This window comes from Natrix helvetica, assembly GCF_964273705.1.
Source record: "Natrix helvetica genome assembly, chromosome: 3".
In the NCBI taxonomy this organism is placed as follows: Eukaryota; Metazoa; Chordata; class Lepidosauria; order Squamata; family Natricidae; genus Natrix; species Natrix helvetica.
This window is the reverse complement of record NC_138549.1, coordinates 83139576-83153329: the sequence shown is the minus strand read 5'-3', so window position 1 is coordinate 83153329 and position 13754 is coordinate 83139576. Positions and strand designations below refer to the sequence as shown.

General features: G+C 39.2%; 1 protein-coding gene across 2 annotated transcripts in view; it reads right to left on the bottom strand.

The window, feature by feature from the left end:
• CDC14A (cell division cycle 14A) overlaps nt 1-13754 on the bottom strand; it is a 67282-nt gene that overhangs the window by 12634 nt on the left and 40894 nt on the right. For both annotated transcript variants that reach the window (XM_081946295.1, XM_081946296.1), the window contains exons 7-12: nt 12290-12352; nt 11340-11427; nt 8595-8825; nt 7313-7451; nt 5117-5276; nt 2769-2878 (exon numbers count right to left, since the gene is read on the bottom strand). In XM_081946295.1, the coding sequence (XP_081802421.1) occupies nt 2769-2878; nt 5117-5276; nt 7313-7451; nt 8595-8825; nt 11340-11427; nt 12290-12352 (791 nt within the window). The remainder of the gene's footprint in view (nt 1-2768; nt 2879-5116; nt 5277-7312; nt 7452-8594; nt 8826-11339; nt 11428-12289; nt 12353-13754) is intronic.

The following is a 13754-nucleotide window of genomic DNA, read 5'->3' as shown; positions in this document are numbered from 1 at the left end:
GAGCTTCCCCCCGCCTCCTCCCAGCAAAAATCTAACCGGGGAGCCGGGTGGGCAGTAGCAAATTAGCCGATCACGCCGCGTGATCAGCTAATTTGCTACTGCCCGCCGGCTCCCTGATAAGATTTTTGCGGGTGGGGGGGGGAGAAGTTCCTTGCCTCCGTCTCTTTTTCTCCCTCCTCGCTTCCTGGGGCTCCACCAATGGGGGAGCAAGGCCCGCCCAGCGCCAGGCTTTGGGCTAACACAGAGGTCTGCAAAGGTGGCTGTTTTAAGACTGGTGAACTTCAATTCTCAGAATTCTGGGAGTTGAAGTCCACCAGTCTTAAGAGCCAATTTTGCAGATCCCTGGGCTAATATGATTGATGCCCTTGGTGGACTTCAATTCTCAGAATTCTGGGAGTTGAAGTCCACAAGTCTTCAAGCTGTCAGGTTTGAAGACCCTGGGTTTTTTTTTTCTAAAGGGTTAGGGGTGCAAGGGTCTTGCAACTTGACAGCTTTAAGACTTGCATGCTTCAATGCCAGAGTTTCTGAGCCAACATGACTGGAGGAGGAATTCTGGGAGTTGAAGTCCACAAGTCTTCAAGCTGTCAGGTTTGAAGACCCCTTGGGTTTTTTTTCCTAAAGGGTTAGGGATGCAAGGATCTTGTAACTTGACAGCTTTAAGACTTGCGTGCTTCAAATGCCAGAGTTTATTGAAACTAAAAACAGTGTACCATCCTATGTATTTTCGGTTTTAAAAGTGTGGCTCTCAAAATAAATTTCAATCGTGGTTTTGGCGAGATTTGGCTCAGTTGAAAAAAAAGGTTGCCCATCACTGACCTAGGGGGTATCCCGAATGTGCCAAGCCGCGAGAGCTGGGGGGCGGGCAGAGCGCCACGTGGCTTGGCGCCTTAGTGATACCCCCTAGGTCAGTGAATGGCACTCTGCCCGGCTGGAAAGGGGATTTGCTAGGCGGCTGCTCGTGAGCGTGGTCACCTCATGGCTGCTTTGCCCCTGGGGCTGTGCCTGGCTCTTCGGGAGTCCGCTCGCAAGGCCAGCAACCCTAAAACAATAAGCCCTCCCTGATAATAAGCCCAAGGCCATATTTCGTAGGGCAAAAGAAAATAAGAGCCTGTCATATTTTCAGGGAAACATGGTATTAATTAAACACATACCCCACATATTCAAAAAAGCAGTCAAACAAGCAGTCAAGCAAGCAACCAAGCAGGCAGGCAGGAATTATACCATGTTTCCACAAAAATAAGACAGTGTCTTATTTTCTTTTGACCCCCCCCCCAAATAAGCGCTTGGCCTTATTTTCGGAGAGGTCTTATTATTTTTGAGGTGCAGGAGGCAGCGAGCATGGTCACCTCATGGCTGCGACTGTATTGCAATATTTTCGGGGAGGGCTTATTATCTAGGGAGGTCTTATTTTGGGGAAAACAGGTTAAGTAAGTAAATATATCAATAAATGTATAAATAAATAACAAATACATAAATACTGGAGTGTCTCTCAGATCCTCCTGTCTGAATCTAGCAGATGTCTTCCTGAAAAGGAAATTAATTCTACCATGATCTGTTTCAATGATCCTAACATGAAGAAGGTCATACATGCAACTGAATTACAATTCCCATCATCCCACATTCTTATTTTGTTGACTAATACCGTAGAGATGTCGGAGTTCAACACATTACCCATCTCCAGGATATGTGATAGAAGTAACATGTCAGTAGTACTGCACACAAGGTGTTCATGGACAGGTTCAATCACTACCACATTTAGATAAACAAAATGAGGGACATATAGCAGATTGTGGCTAAGATTTAAGAACGGTATAAAGAACGGTTGCTGGGATTGGTTATGTTTAGTTTAATGAAAAGAAGGACTAGGGGTGACGTGATGGCAGTGTTCCAGTATCTCAGGGATTGCCACAAAGGAGAGGGAGTCAAGCTATTCTCCAAGGCACCTGAAAGCAGGACAAGAAACAATGGATGGAAACTAATCAAGGAGAGAAAGCAACCTGGATTTAAGGAGAAATATTAGAACAGTGATGGCGAACCTGTGGCACGTGTTTGTCAGGGTACGCGAGGTGCTGCCCTGTAAGCTGGCCAGCGCGCATGCGCGCACTGGCCAGCTGAGTTCACAGTTTTCAAAAGCCATTTTTTCGCCCTCCCCAGGCTCCAGAGGCTTTATAGGAGCCTGGGGAGGGCGAAAAGAGCCTCCCCCACCCCCCGGAGGCCCTCCAGAGGCTTCAGGGACCATCCGGAGGCTTCCCTGAAGCCTTCGGAACGCTTAAAATGACCCTCCGAGCAAACCGGAAGTCACTTCCTGTTTGCTCGGAGGGTCGTTTTGAGCGCTCCGAAGGCGTCAGGGAAGCCTCCGGATGGTCCCTGAAGCCTTCGGAACGCTTAAAATGACCCTCCCAGCAAACCGGAAGTCACTTCCGGTTTGCTCGGAGGGTCATTTTAAGCGTTCCGAAGGCTTCAGGGAAGCCTCCGGATGGTCCCTGAAGCCTCCGGAGGGCCTCCAGGGGGGCGGGGGAGGCTCTTTTCACCCTCCCCAGGCTCCTATAAAGCTTCTGGAGCCTGGGGAGGATGAAAAAAGCATGCAAAAATGGGGGGGGTGTCGCCCCTGTTGTGCACGCATGCGCACTGGGGGATCGCGCATTGCATTATGGGTACGGCACGCCCGCACACGACCCCCCTGCTCTTCCTTCACTTGTGGCACGCGAGCCAAAAAAGGTTCGCCATCACTGTATTAGAACATAATCATTCAAGTCTGAATAGCTTACCTAAGAGTTCCTGTTGTAGCTGAACGTGGCTGCCTCTGAAGTTTTAAGGCACGAAGTTGATCTCCCTGGGTCACGTCATTCTTAGCTTCTGAATCTTCTTCCAAATCATTCTGGAAAACAGAAATAATTTACTTAAAAAAACATTTTGAGAACAAATCTATGACACGGGGATCACTACAGATTTTTCTTCTCTCACACATTATTTTGACTCCTGATAACTTACCAATAGCATTTATCACTTTGAAAATGTTTTAAGAAAAAAAAGGAATAATACAACAAAAGCAAAGTTAACTGAATGCATACGTAACATACTGGAGGAAAATTGTTGGAAAAGAAATAAAGGTAGTCCTCAACTTACAACAATTCAAATAATGACCATTTAAAGTTACAATGGCACTGAAAAAAGTGACTTATGACCATTTTTTACAGTTACTACCTTTGCAGCATCTCCATGATCATGGGATCAAAATTCAGATGTTTGGCAACTGGTTCATACTTATGACTGTTGCTGTGCCCCAAAAGGTATATGATCACCTTTTGCGACCTTCTGACAAGCTAAGTCAATAGGGAAGCCAGATTCACTTAACAACTAGGTTACTAACTTATCAACGGCAATGATTCACTTAACAACTGTGGCAAAAAAAAAAGTTGGAAAAGGGAATAAAATTCACTTAGCAAATGTGTCACTTAACAATAGAAATTGTAGGCTCAATTGGGGTTGTAAGTCACAGACTACCTGTGCTTTAATAATAAAAGTACTGCACATTGAAGCAACGAGGAATTAAACTTGTCCCAGGTGTCCATATGGATGAAGGTGAAAACACACAATGTGGGGTGAGCACATACATGGTTTCCTTCTTCTAACAAGTTGGCCACGTCTGTAGAATTAAAGTGGTGACTACAAGTGGAAAAAAGCCAACTGCAAGTCCACAGCTGATCACAAGAGTTCTTGGTGACCGTGGCTCAATTACTTTCTCTTTTTTTATACTGTAAAATTTTATTGGTTTTTTACAAATGTTTTAGGGAAAAAGGTAAATAGGTGTAGAAAATTTTGACAGCTACATCATGCGGGAGGTAGAAATCCCCCCCGAATCTCACAACTTTAACAAAAAAAAAAAAGAGAAAAAACATCAAAATTTGAATAAACATTGGCAGCTTCTTGTTTTTACATTCAATCATCAATATATTCAATCATCTTTTGTATCACTTCTAAGAGTTACATTATAACAACAATTGCAAAAATGTTTCAACTCATTTTTGTGATCTGAGTCTTCTAAGTGTTGCATCCTCCCCCGTCTGCTGGCAGAGCCGCGGCCCCTCCCTCCTTCACATCTTTTGTACTGTCCCGTTTGATCTAGGAGGGCACTATTTTTTTAATGAAGGCCTCCGCCTCCGCAACTGTGTTGATTCTAATTCTACTGCCCTCCCAGAAAATCAGCATTCCTTCTGGCAACAACCATTTAAACCAGATTCCATTGTTATATAATTTCTTTGCTAAAGAGGAGTATTTCTTCCTCTTATCTCTTACTTTCTTTGGAATCTGTTTAAGAATGGTTATTTCTTTGTCTTTATATTTTAGTGGTCCCACCCTGCTCAATTACTTTCTCTTAATCCAAGCTACCCCACTGTTTGTATGCCATCTTAAACTTGCAGAGAAATGGTGGGGTATAAATATAAAATAAATGTACTAAATGATCACACTGGCTATTTCCATACCTCTTTAAAGTAGGAGGCAAACTTCTAGTATTGACATGTGAGGACATTTTTGTCTTCTACTTCAGGGGGTCAAACTTGCGGCCTGTGAGCCAGATGTGTCATGCATTGGCCATGTCCACTCCCGTTTAACGAAGGGGGGGGGGAAGTTGCAATACGTCACAAGTTTGACACCCCTTTTTTACTTCCTCATCTTGCTCCCTGGAGTGAAACCTTTGGCTTAAATTAAACCAAAGTTGTATTAGGTTAGAACCAGAAATTAAATTAAAAGGAGGAAAATAAGTCATGATTGATGCGATTAATCTAATTAATTTTCTTAGGAAACATAACCATTAAAACACTTAGTTTAGATGGTAGTTTTGGGAACGGGCTATTGAACCCATCATATCTGCATGGGATTCCATTGCATTCCATCTTGTCCTTTATTCTTCCTTGGCCAGGCCCTGCAATTTGCAATATTTCAATAATCATACTAAGTTCTTTTACTATAAGGATTACAACACAAGTACTGTACACTGTATATGTCAAACATTTTGAATGTATTACGCTGCTGTGATAAACTTCAAATATTTTATTTCTGAAATTATTGACATATTCTTCAAGTGTGTTTGGAAATTGTTCCAGTGCAGCTTTACCTCTATATATTTATCCAAATTTTCAATTCTAGTTGAAGTTCCACTGATAGAAATGTCATCGAAGCCCGATAAAACTTTGCTCAAACCATCTTCATCTACTTCTTTTGTTTTTTGTTTAGTTCGGAATATGTCTCCATAGACCCACAACATCGCCTGTTTTCTATTCATTAATACAAAAAAATAAAATTAGTACCAGTGGCATTGTACTATAAAAAATGAGGTATGACATTCTTTTAAAATATGTTATCTTTCAAACCTTTAAGTCTGTATAATGACACACAATTATTGGATGATCTAGTTAGTCTTTGGCTCTTATAATTAAAATATTTATTTATTTATTTGAGGAGAATATTTGCAGCTCAGTGCTGAAATAAGAATTGTTATTCGCTGAGCTTGGTTGTTTTCTTGCAGATGTTTTTACCCAAACTAGGAAACATCACCAGATACAACAATACAATCAAGCTCCAAGAGAACCAAGAACTCCTAAAACACTTATTTTGAATATTCTCTGGGCAACATTTTGGAGATATTGCAGATAAGAAAATGTCTACTTAGACATTTGAAACTAACAGATGAAAGAGATTATGGTTGATTTAAAAAATCCTGCTGCCTGTAAAACCACTAGTCAAAGCAATGATTGGATCTTATTTACAACAGCCTATTCTTATACAAAGGGGGCACATGGCCTAATGGTTAAGATGCTGGACTTGGCAATCAGAACGTTGGCAGTTCGAGACCCAAGTACTTTGTGATGGGGTAAGCTTCTCTTCTTGCCCCAGCTCCTTCCAACCTAGCAATTTCAAAGCAGGCAAATGCAAATAGATAAATAGGTACCACTTTGATGGGAAGTAACAGCGTTCTTTGCATCTTGGCATATAGTCATGCCAATCACATGATCATGGAAGCATCTTTGGACACGACTGGCAGGGCAAATGTTTACCTTTTTTATTCTTATAGAATTAAATACATCAGTAATAACTTTCTTTCATTTTTTTCCCATTCTCTCCTTATATGTATGTGCTAAATTTTGCTGCTCTCATTCATAAGCAATTTTTCCCATCAATTTTACCTAACTGGATAATTAAATCTGACAGATGCAGCAATATGGGAAAAATGTCACAAAACATCATGTGACAGCAACGTGGTGTGGCAAATTTGATACCTGTTGTCTATACTGTTCCAAATCATTTCAGGTGCACGTATGAAAAAAACAAGAAACATGGATTGTTTCAATCATTAATTTGAAGGTAGGGTTTTCACTACCCTGTTAAGTTTGAAATAATAGGCAGTAATACTTGAATAGTTTTAAGGCATTCCACCCACTTCATGGTTCATTTTATATGATTCCTAGTAATTCACTCCGAATGTATTTTTAGGACATTACACAATAGCTGGGCAACATAGGGCTACAGTATTGATGTAAAATCAAAATCCTTATGCAAATATTATCCTTGTGTGATTTACAGCATCTATGTGCACCCAAGTCACACTGTGGGGAGGATCCTGCATTTTATTGAACCACTAAATCAATTTTTACCACTAAGACGTAACAACCAGATGTTCATTGCCACTGCCATAAATCCCATAATGAAAACCAGATGGCTTGATCTGATCTATTCCAATTAGCACCATAGATAGGCAGCCTTGCTAATTATCACCTTTTCTACAACTTTAGCTACTTTTAGCAAAAGTGATGGATACATTTCCCCCCTCCTTTCTACCTCTCCAAGGGCAGATGAGAAAACATTAGCTGTCTTCAAACAAAAACTGCATGGCTAAAAATGAACTTTAATTAGATTCTGATACTATCTTTTGAGGATTAGATTGAGATACAGTTTACAAAAAAAAAGAGCACAAAATATTGACAAGGGAAAGTAACTTGATATACTCAGGCAACAAAACTAAGAGAAGGGGCAAACATTTTCTAGTTCTTAACCCATTCCTGGAACTACTTTAAAAAGGGCATTTTGAGACATGAGTAACACAATAAATTGAACAACATTACAGCAGCAGTGTAACATTACACATATCTTCTCCAGAACTCATTAAACTTTATAATAAGAACTCTAAACACAATTCAGAAGAGGGAGTTCTAAAAACGTTACTATGTTTTGTGGCCTTAATAAATATTTATTAAACAGTAAGGAACATATTCTGGAGCATCCGTTATATGATTAATATAGTTCTCATACTTACTCTTCAAGGAAGTGTTGCTGGGGTCCAATAATAGAACCTGGCCGACACATTCGTATCCAGGCAATGGCTTCAGAATGGGTGAATTTATAGTGTTTGATTATATAACAAGCAATCAGTGTTCCTGTTCTTCCTAGACCAGCTGCATTAATGGAAAAAAAGACATAAACACTGAGTTTTAAGAGATCCACAATGCTGAATATTTGGCACTGAACAATGCCAAATATATACTAAAATATTTGTTTCTAGGTCTCTGGCAGGGGTGGGTTGCTGCCGGCATTACTAGCCTTTCAGGTTTTTCCAAAAGCAATGGAAAAACTGAAAATGGATAAATTAATTAAATAAGACAGACTAATGGAAAAAAAGAAGGAACACTGGTTCCTCTATCTTTTCAGGTTTTCCAAGTAAAATAATTCTATTTAAATAATATGGAATAGAAGATTCAAGCTGTTAAGGCACACTTCACACAATTTATATGGAAGTTCATTAGTACTCTTACACATGCATAAAAGCGGAATCTAAAGAGGTTTTTTTTTAAAAAAAAGAGGCAACAGCATCACTCAATGGAATAAAAATGACTCTGCATAGATAGGAAAAATCAATACAACATTTTAGCTAAGACAAGAATTTTAAAATGTATAATTTGGAGTAATTTATGCAAGTCAATGTATATGTCTGCCTATCAGGGGTGGGTTCCTGCCAGTTCTAACCTCTTCTATAGAAGAGGTTCCACAAATCTACAGTGCCGTTTAGAACCGGTTCCAGCTCTCTCCCCCCGACCGTCCGCACATCATCAAGATGAAGAGCGAGAGGAGGAATTCTGGGAGTTGAAGTCCACAAGTCTTAAAGCTGTCAAGTTTGAACACCCCTGGGTTTTTTTCTAAAGGGTCTTGTAACTTGACAGCTCTAAGACTTGCGTGCTTCAAATGCCAGAGTTTCTGAGCCAACATTTTGGTTGCTAAGCAAGAGCGTTGTTAAGTGAGTTTCATCACATTTTACAAGTTGGCCATGCCCCCCCAGTCACATGACTGACAAGCCACTCCCACTCAGTCACATGGCCAGCAAGCCACTCCCACCCAGTCACATGGGCAGCAAGCCACTCCCACCCAGTCACATGGCTGGCAAGCCACTCCCACAAAGCAGGCCACACCTACAGAAGAGGTTCTAAAAAATTTTGAAACCCACCACTGGTGCATGTATGTATGTATGTATATGGATAGAAATTTTAATTCTAATGGTTTTTTTAAAATTTTTTTACAGATTTTGCATTGCAATTCAGACTTACCTTTACAGTGTACAGCTATAGCGCCTTCTGCTTCCTCACAGATGTTCAAAAACTGCTGTAATATACTGTCACTCGGGGTGCTTCCATCAATGAAGAATAAGTCGTAGTGCTCAAATCCACCATCTGTGAAGCGTTTGGCTTCATAAATCTTTTTGTTGAGTCTTATGATGGTTGTTATGTTGTGCTTCCTAAAGTATGGGAAATAGGCTTCGGGTGCATGAAGCGGATAACCTACAACAAGCAGAATGAGAATACTTGGATGTTTCCAGCTCCTCTCCAAGTTAGAACAGTGTATGATGAAAACAAACTATTTTAAAATAATACTAATATTGAGGGGTCTCCGAGCTTGGTTGGTTATTTTCTTGCAGACATTTCATTGCCTAACTATGTAACGTCATGATGTTCTTTTCTATTGGTAATATAAATATTATTAGGCAAGTCTATTCAAAGTTGCAAAGCTGAATGCTTTAGTGTTATAGTCAAAATATCTTAAGTAACAATATTTGACCCCCTCTTCTTTGTGGCAGCCCCTCAAATACCGGAACACTGCAGTCATATCACCCCCAGTCCTTCTTTTCTCTAGACTGGCTATACTCAATTCCTGCAACCGTTCTTCATATGCTTTTGTCTCCAGGCCTTCTTTGCAATAGTTTTTAAAAAGTCTGAATATTTGGAAAGTACTATATACAACTGTAAATATTTGGGAACGACTTGGCATTGTTATTTTGACTGATATTCTATTTCTTCCTTTTAAATAAATATATTACAGTGAAATTTTACATGCATATGTTTTGTGTTTATTTTCATCACTTCTTTTTATACAACTTCTTAAAATAGTACCAAAATGAAATTGTTTTATAGTTAGATACATATTTAAGGTAATATTCACTTATTTTATAAGGCTGAGGTAAAACTAATATTTGGGTGGCATCAATATTTAGGGGTAGTATCCACGCAATTGTAGGTGCATATCAACTATGTTGTTCTAACCCAGTGGTAGTCAACCTGGTCCCTACCGCCCACTAGTGGGCGTTCCAGCTTTCATGGTGGGCGGTAAGGGTTTGCTGTAACTCTGCTTTATAAATTTTATAAAGTAAAGTTACTTCCCTACTTTATAAATCACCATTACTGTGGAACCGGTTGGTGGTTAGAAAATTTTACTACTAACAGAGATACAAAAGTGGGCGGTAGGTATAGAAAGGTTGACTACCCCTGTTCTAAACATTAAAAAATCAACAACAACCTTGTATTCTTTTATTATGATGCTGTAAAGTATTTCGAACAGATTTGCTACACTGTGTTATGCCCAGTTCTTGAAATATAAAGAATCTTCATATCCAAAATCAAAGTTGTAATTACCTTTTTGAAGTTTATAAAAAAAAAAAACTTTAAACTTATATTTAAATTTTCTTTTGCTAAGAATTGAAGGAACCTCACCATGTCATTTCAGATTTGTTCATCCAAAGGTTCCTAATAGTTAAAAAGCAGTTAGAAAACCATTTCTAAAAGTGATTTTAAAAGGTTATATACGAATCTAGTGTTCTTTGAAGGTCCCGACTGAGGTTAGAACAAGATGGCTATTATCTCCCAGAGCTCTAAATCCACTGGAAATCACTATCCTGCAGTCTCCTCGTGAGGAGCAACTGTGGGCGATCTCAAGTCATCTCCTTGCCTAGAGAGAAATTACAAAAATCTGGTCTATTAGCTGGCTCTTCATTTAACCATGGTTGTCGTCTGTATCTCTTCAATTTATCATATCTTCCCCAGAAGTCGCAAACCTTACTTCCTAATCACTTTCGAGAAATTGCCTATTCACCATTTTCAAGCTTGTTGGTCCAAAAGTCTCTAATAGCTATAAAATGGTTAAAATGTTTTTATCAGGTGAGTTTATTTTCAACTCTGAACAAAAGAAAAATCAACCATAGGCTTAAGAACTTAAAGAATTTGAAATAAAAAACCCCAAGAGATAAATAAGCTTTTGACCTGAGGAAGTTACAGTAGAAATGGATGAATGGTCCAGATAAATTTGACTTTTGCAACAAGATTTTGAAATTAGCTATAAAAAAATAAACAGCTTCTTGTAGGAAACAGATGTATTTTAGCTCTCCTAAATAATATAAGTCATAACAAAGATAAGTGATGATTTTAGAAACTGGATACTAGAGGGGTCTGAAAATTACAAGCAAAAAAACAGGATTTTCATTACAATGAATGGCTTTAAAACGACAATTAAAATTTCAAAAATGTGTACTTAGATAATGTGGATTTAAGAACAGAAATTCAACTGTGTTATGGGACATTGTTCAACGTTCTCCACAGAACTCAATTCCACATTTACTCAAAATCTACCTTGGAGATGTGAGGGTATTTCTGGAGCAATTTTTAAAGAGGTGATCAGATTTAATGGTAAAAAGACAGAGCTTACTACTATAATACTAAATACTTGCCTTCATACTAAAAATTAAAATTTTCAGTATTGATTAAAAAAAATGTTTCCTAAACAATACAATATTCAAAAACCTGTATAAGGGCTTCTTGTGAATGATATTTCTTCCTGGATTATACTATTACCCAAAGTTGCTGCTCAGAACCGTTATCAGAAGCTGTGTTTGTCAAAATAAATCTTGTGGACAGAAATTACTTGAGTAAATCATAGCAACACTGGACTATAGTCAATGACTAGCCATGGGAAACAAAACCAAAATTCTACAAACTCCCCCCCCCCCCAAAAAAAAAGACAAATACCATTTTCAATCTTGGTCTTCGGATGTGGTCCACTAAAAGCTAAGAATTTTCCAGGGACAATCCAATTGAAGTCACCATTTTCTACCCTCTATGAAGGAGAAATGAAAGGAAGGGGAAAAATCTTTTAACAATATCTTTCAAATGTTTGCTTTGTTCAAATATCTTGTTTTGAAAAGTTCATAAATATGTAGTTTTGCTTTAGTATCTGACTAATGTCATTCATGGGGAAAAAAATAAAGTTTGCTGAAAGATTATCAAAGGCAATTTGCTAGCATTTAAAAAATCCATCTAATTCTACCAACAAATCATCACAAGGACCAACACTGGACTTTTATTTTCAAAATTCCCAAAGGCAATGGAAGTCTGCCATATTATTAAGTTTTGTAAATTGATGTTTAAAACAATTCATAATTAAAACCAATCAGCATTAGCATTTTTATGTTGTAAATACAGCTTCCTGCACTTTAAAATTTATTGCAAGACCAAATATACCGTAACTCCTCTTATATCAAAAAATGAATTATGAGTTGGAATTCTGCGTCAGTTGAAATCACTGGACATTATACTTTTAGTAGCAAGTTATAAAATAAGAACTTGAATTAATTTTGAAAATTTAAGTACTGCCTGAAAATGTCAACTTAACAAATTGTCATAAGTAACTTAAGTAATGTTTTATATAGCAATTGGTTAATCTAGCTGCCTCTTATTTTTTTAAAAAAATGTGACTGAGCACATATACATTTTAAACTATACCCTTGAAGCATTGCTTCAGATTTAGTGCTAATAGGTATTGTATTAGGCTAAGAGATGTCACATTACTTGCTCAATAAACTATACACTAGAGCAATGATGGCGAACCTATGGCACGCATGCCACAGGTGGCACGCGGAGCCATTTGTCAGGGCACGTGAGGCTCTGCCCTGTCAGCTGGCCAGCGCATAGATACAAACCTCGTAGTGTTCATATTCATCTGCATCAAATGTCTTGAAATCAACAAACCCATGTTGTAAGGCCTAGAAAAAAAGCATATCAAATTCTCATGAAGCTGTTCATAAAAAAAAAGAATCCAGTCCCTTCTGAAATAATATAAATGGATTAGTGCTTATTTTACATCTTTAGAAACTGTTTTATGCTGTTGACAGTTTATAATCAAGACAAGATCATTACTTGTTCGTACTTCTCCCCGTAACTCTCTTCCGGAAGAAGCTTTGAAATTATCCATTCAGAGGCATGGCAAAAAAAAAAGTCCACTTTCTAAAATGGATTAGCATCTTGTTAGAACATAACACCCAAGAAATTGGAATTTTATTGGGTGACATTGTTTTGCGTGGTAACCCCAAGCCATGGAGCAGCCTAAACAGGATTTATTTTCACTATTCTAGCTACTGCGTGTTCTGTCCCAGTCTGATGTTCAAACCCCCCCCCCCCAAATGAAGTAGAGACAAACTGGGGCTGCTTCAGACAAAGCACCTCTATTGATTCTGTATGTTTTTCATAGGCTGGAAAATGTTCTTAGGGTTAGGTTAGGTTTATTGGACTTATATGTCACCCTTCTCCCAAAGGACTCAGAGCGGCGTACAACATAAAAACACATATTGCAAAAGTTAAAATAAAGATTAAATAGAATATCCAAAAAACCCAATAGACATTTACAATGAGATTTAGAAATTAAATTAAAAATAACAATTAAAATTAATAATTTATTTTATTCAGGCCAGGCTGGCTTGCTGGAAAAGCCAACTTTTTAGGGCCCGCCGGAAGAACCGGAGGTCGGGAATTATGCAAAGCTCCGGGGGCAGCTCATTCCAAAGGGAACGCACTCCCACAGAGAAGGTTCTCCCCCTGGGGGCCCCCAGCCGACACTGCCTGGCCGACGGCACCCTGAGGAGGCCAACTCTGTGGTATCGTACTGGACGGTTGGAGGCTACAGTGACAGTAGGTGGTCTTTCAAGTACCCTGGGCCTAAGCCATGGAGTGCTTTAAAGATCATAATTAACATCTTGAATCGCACCCAGAAAACAACCAGCAACCAGTGCAGGCCGCCTAAAAGGAGTGTAACATGGGAGCACATAGCTACCCCCATGACAACCCGTGCGGCTGCATTATGGACCAGCTGATGAAAAGTTGGGTATCATCAGTGTATTGATCATACCGTACCCCAAAGACACGGATGATCTCGCCCAGCGGTTTCATGTATATATTGAACAGGAGGGGTAAGAGAACCGACCCCTAGGGCACCCCACAAGTGAGGCGCCTCGGGGTCATCTCCGCCCTCCAGTCAACACAAACTGCAATCGATCCAACAGATAGGAGGAGAACCACCACAAAACGGTGCCCCACACTCCCAACCCCCCGAGTCATCGCAGTAGGATACCATGGTCGATGGTATCGAAAGCCACCGAGAAATCTAATAGG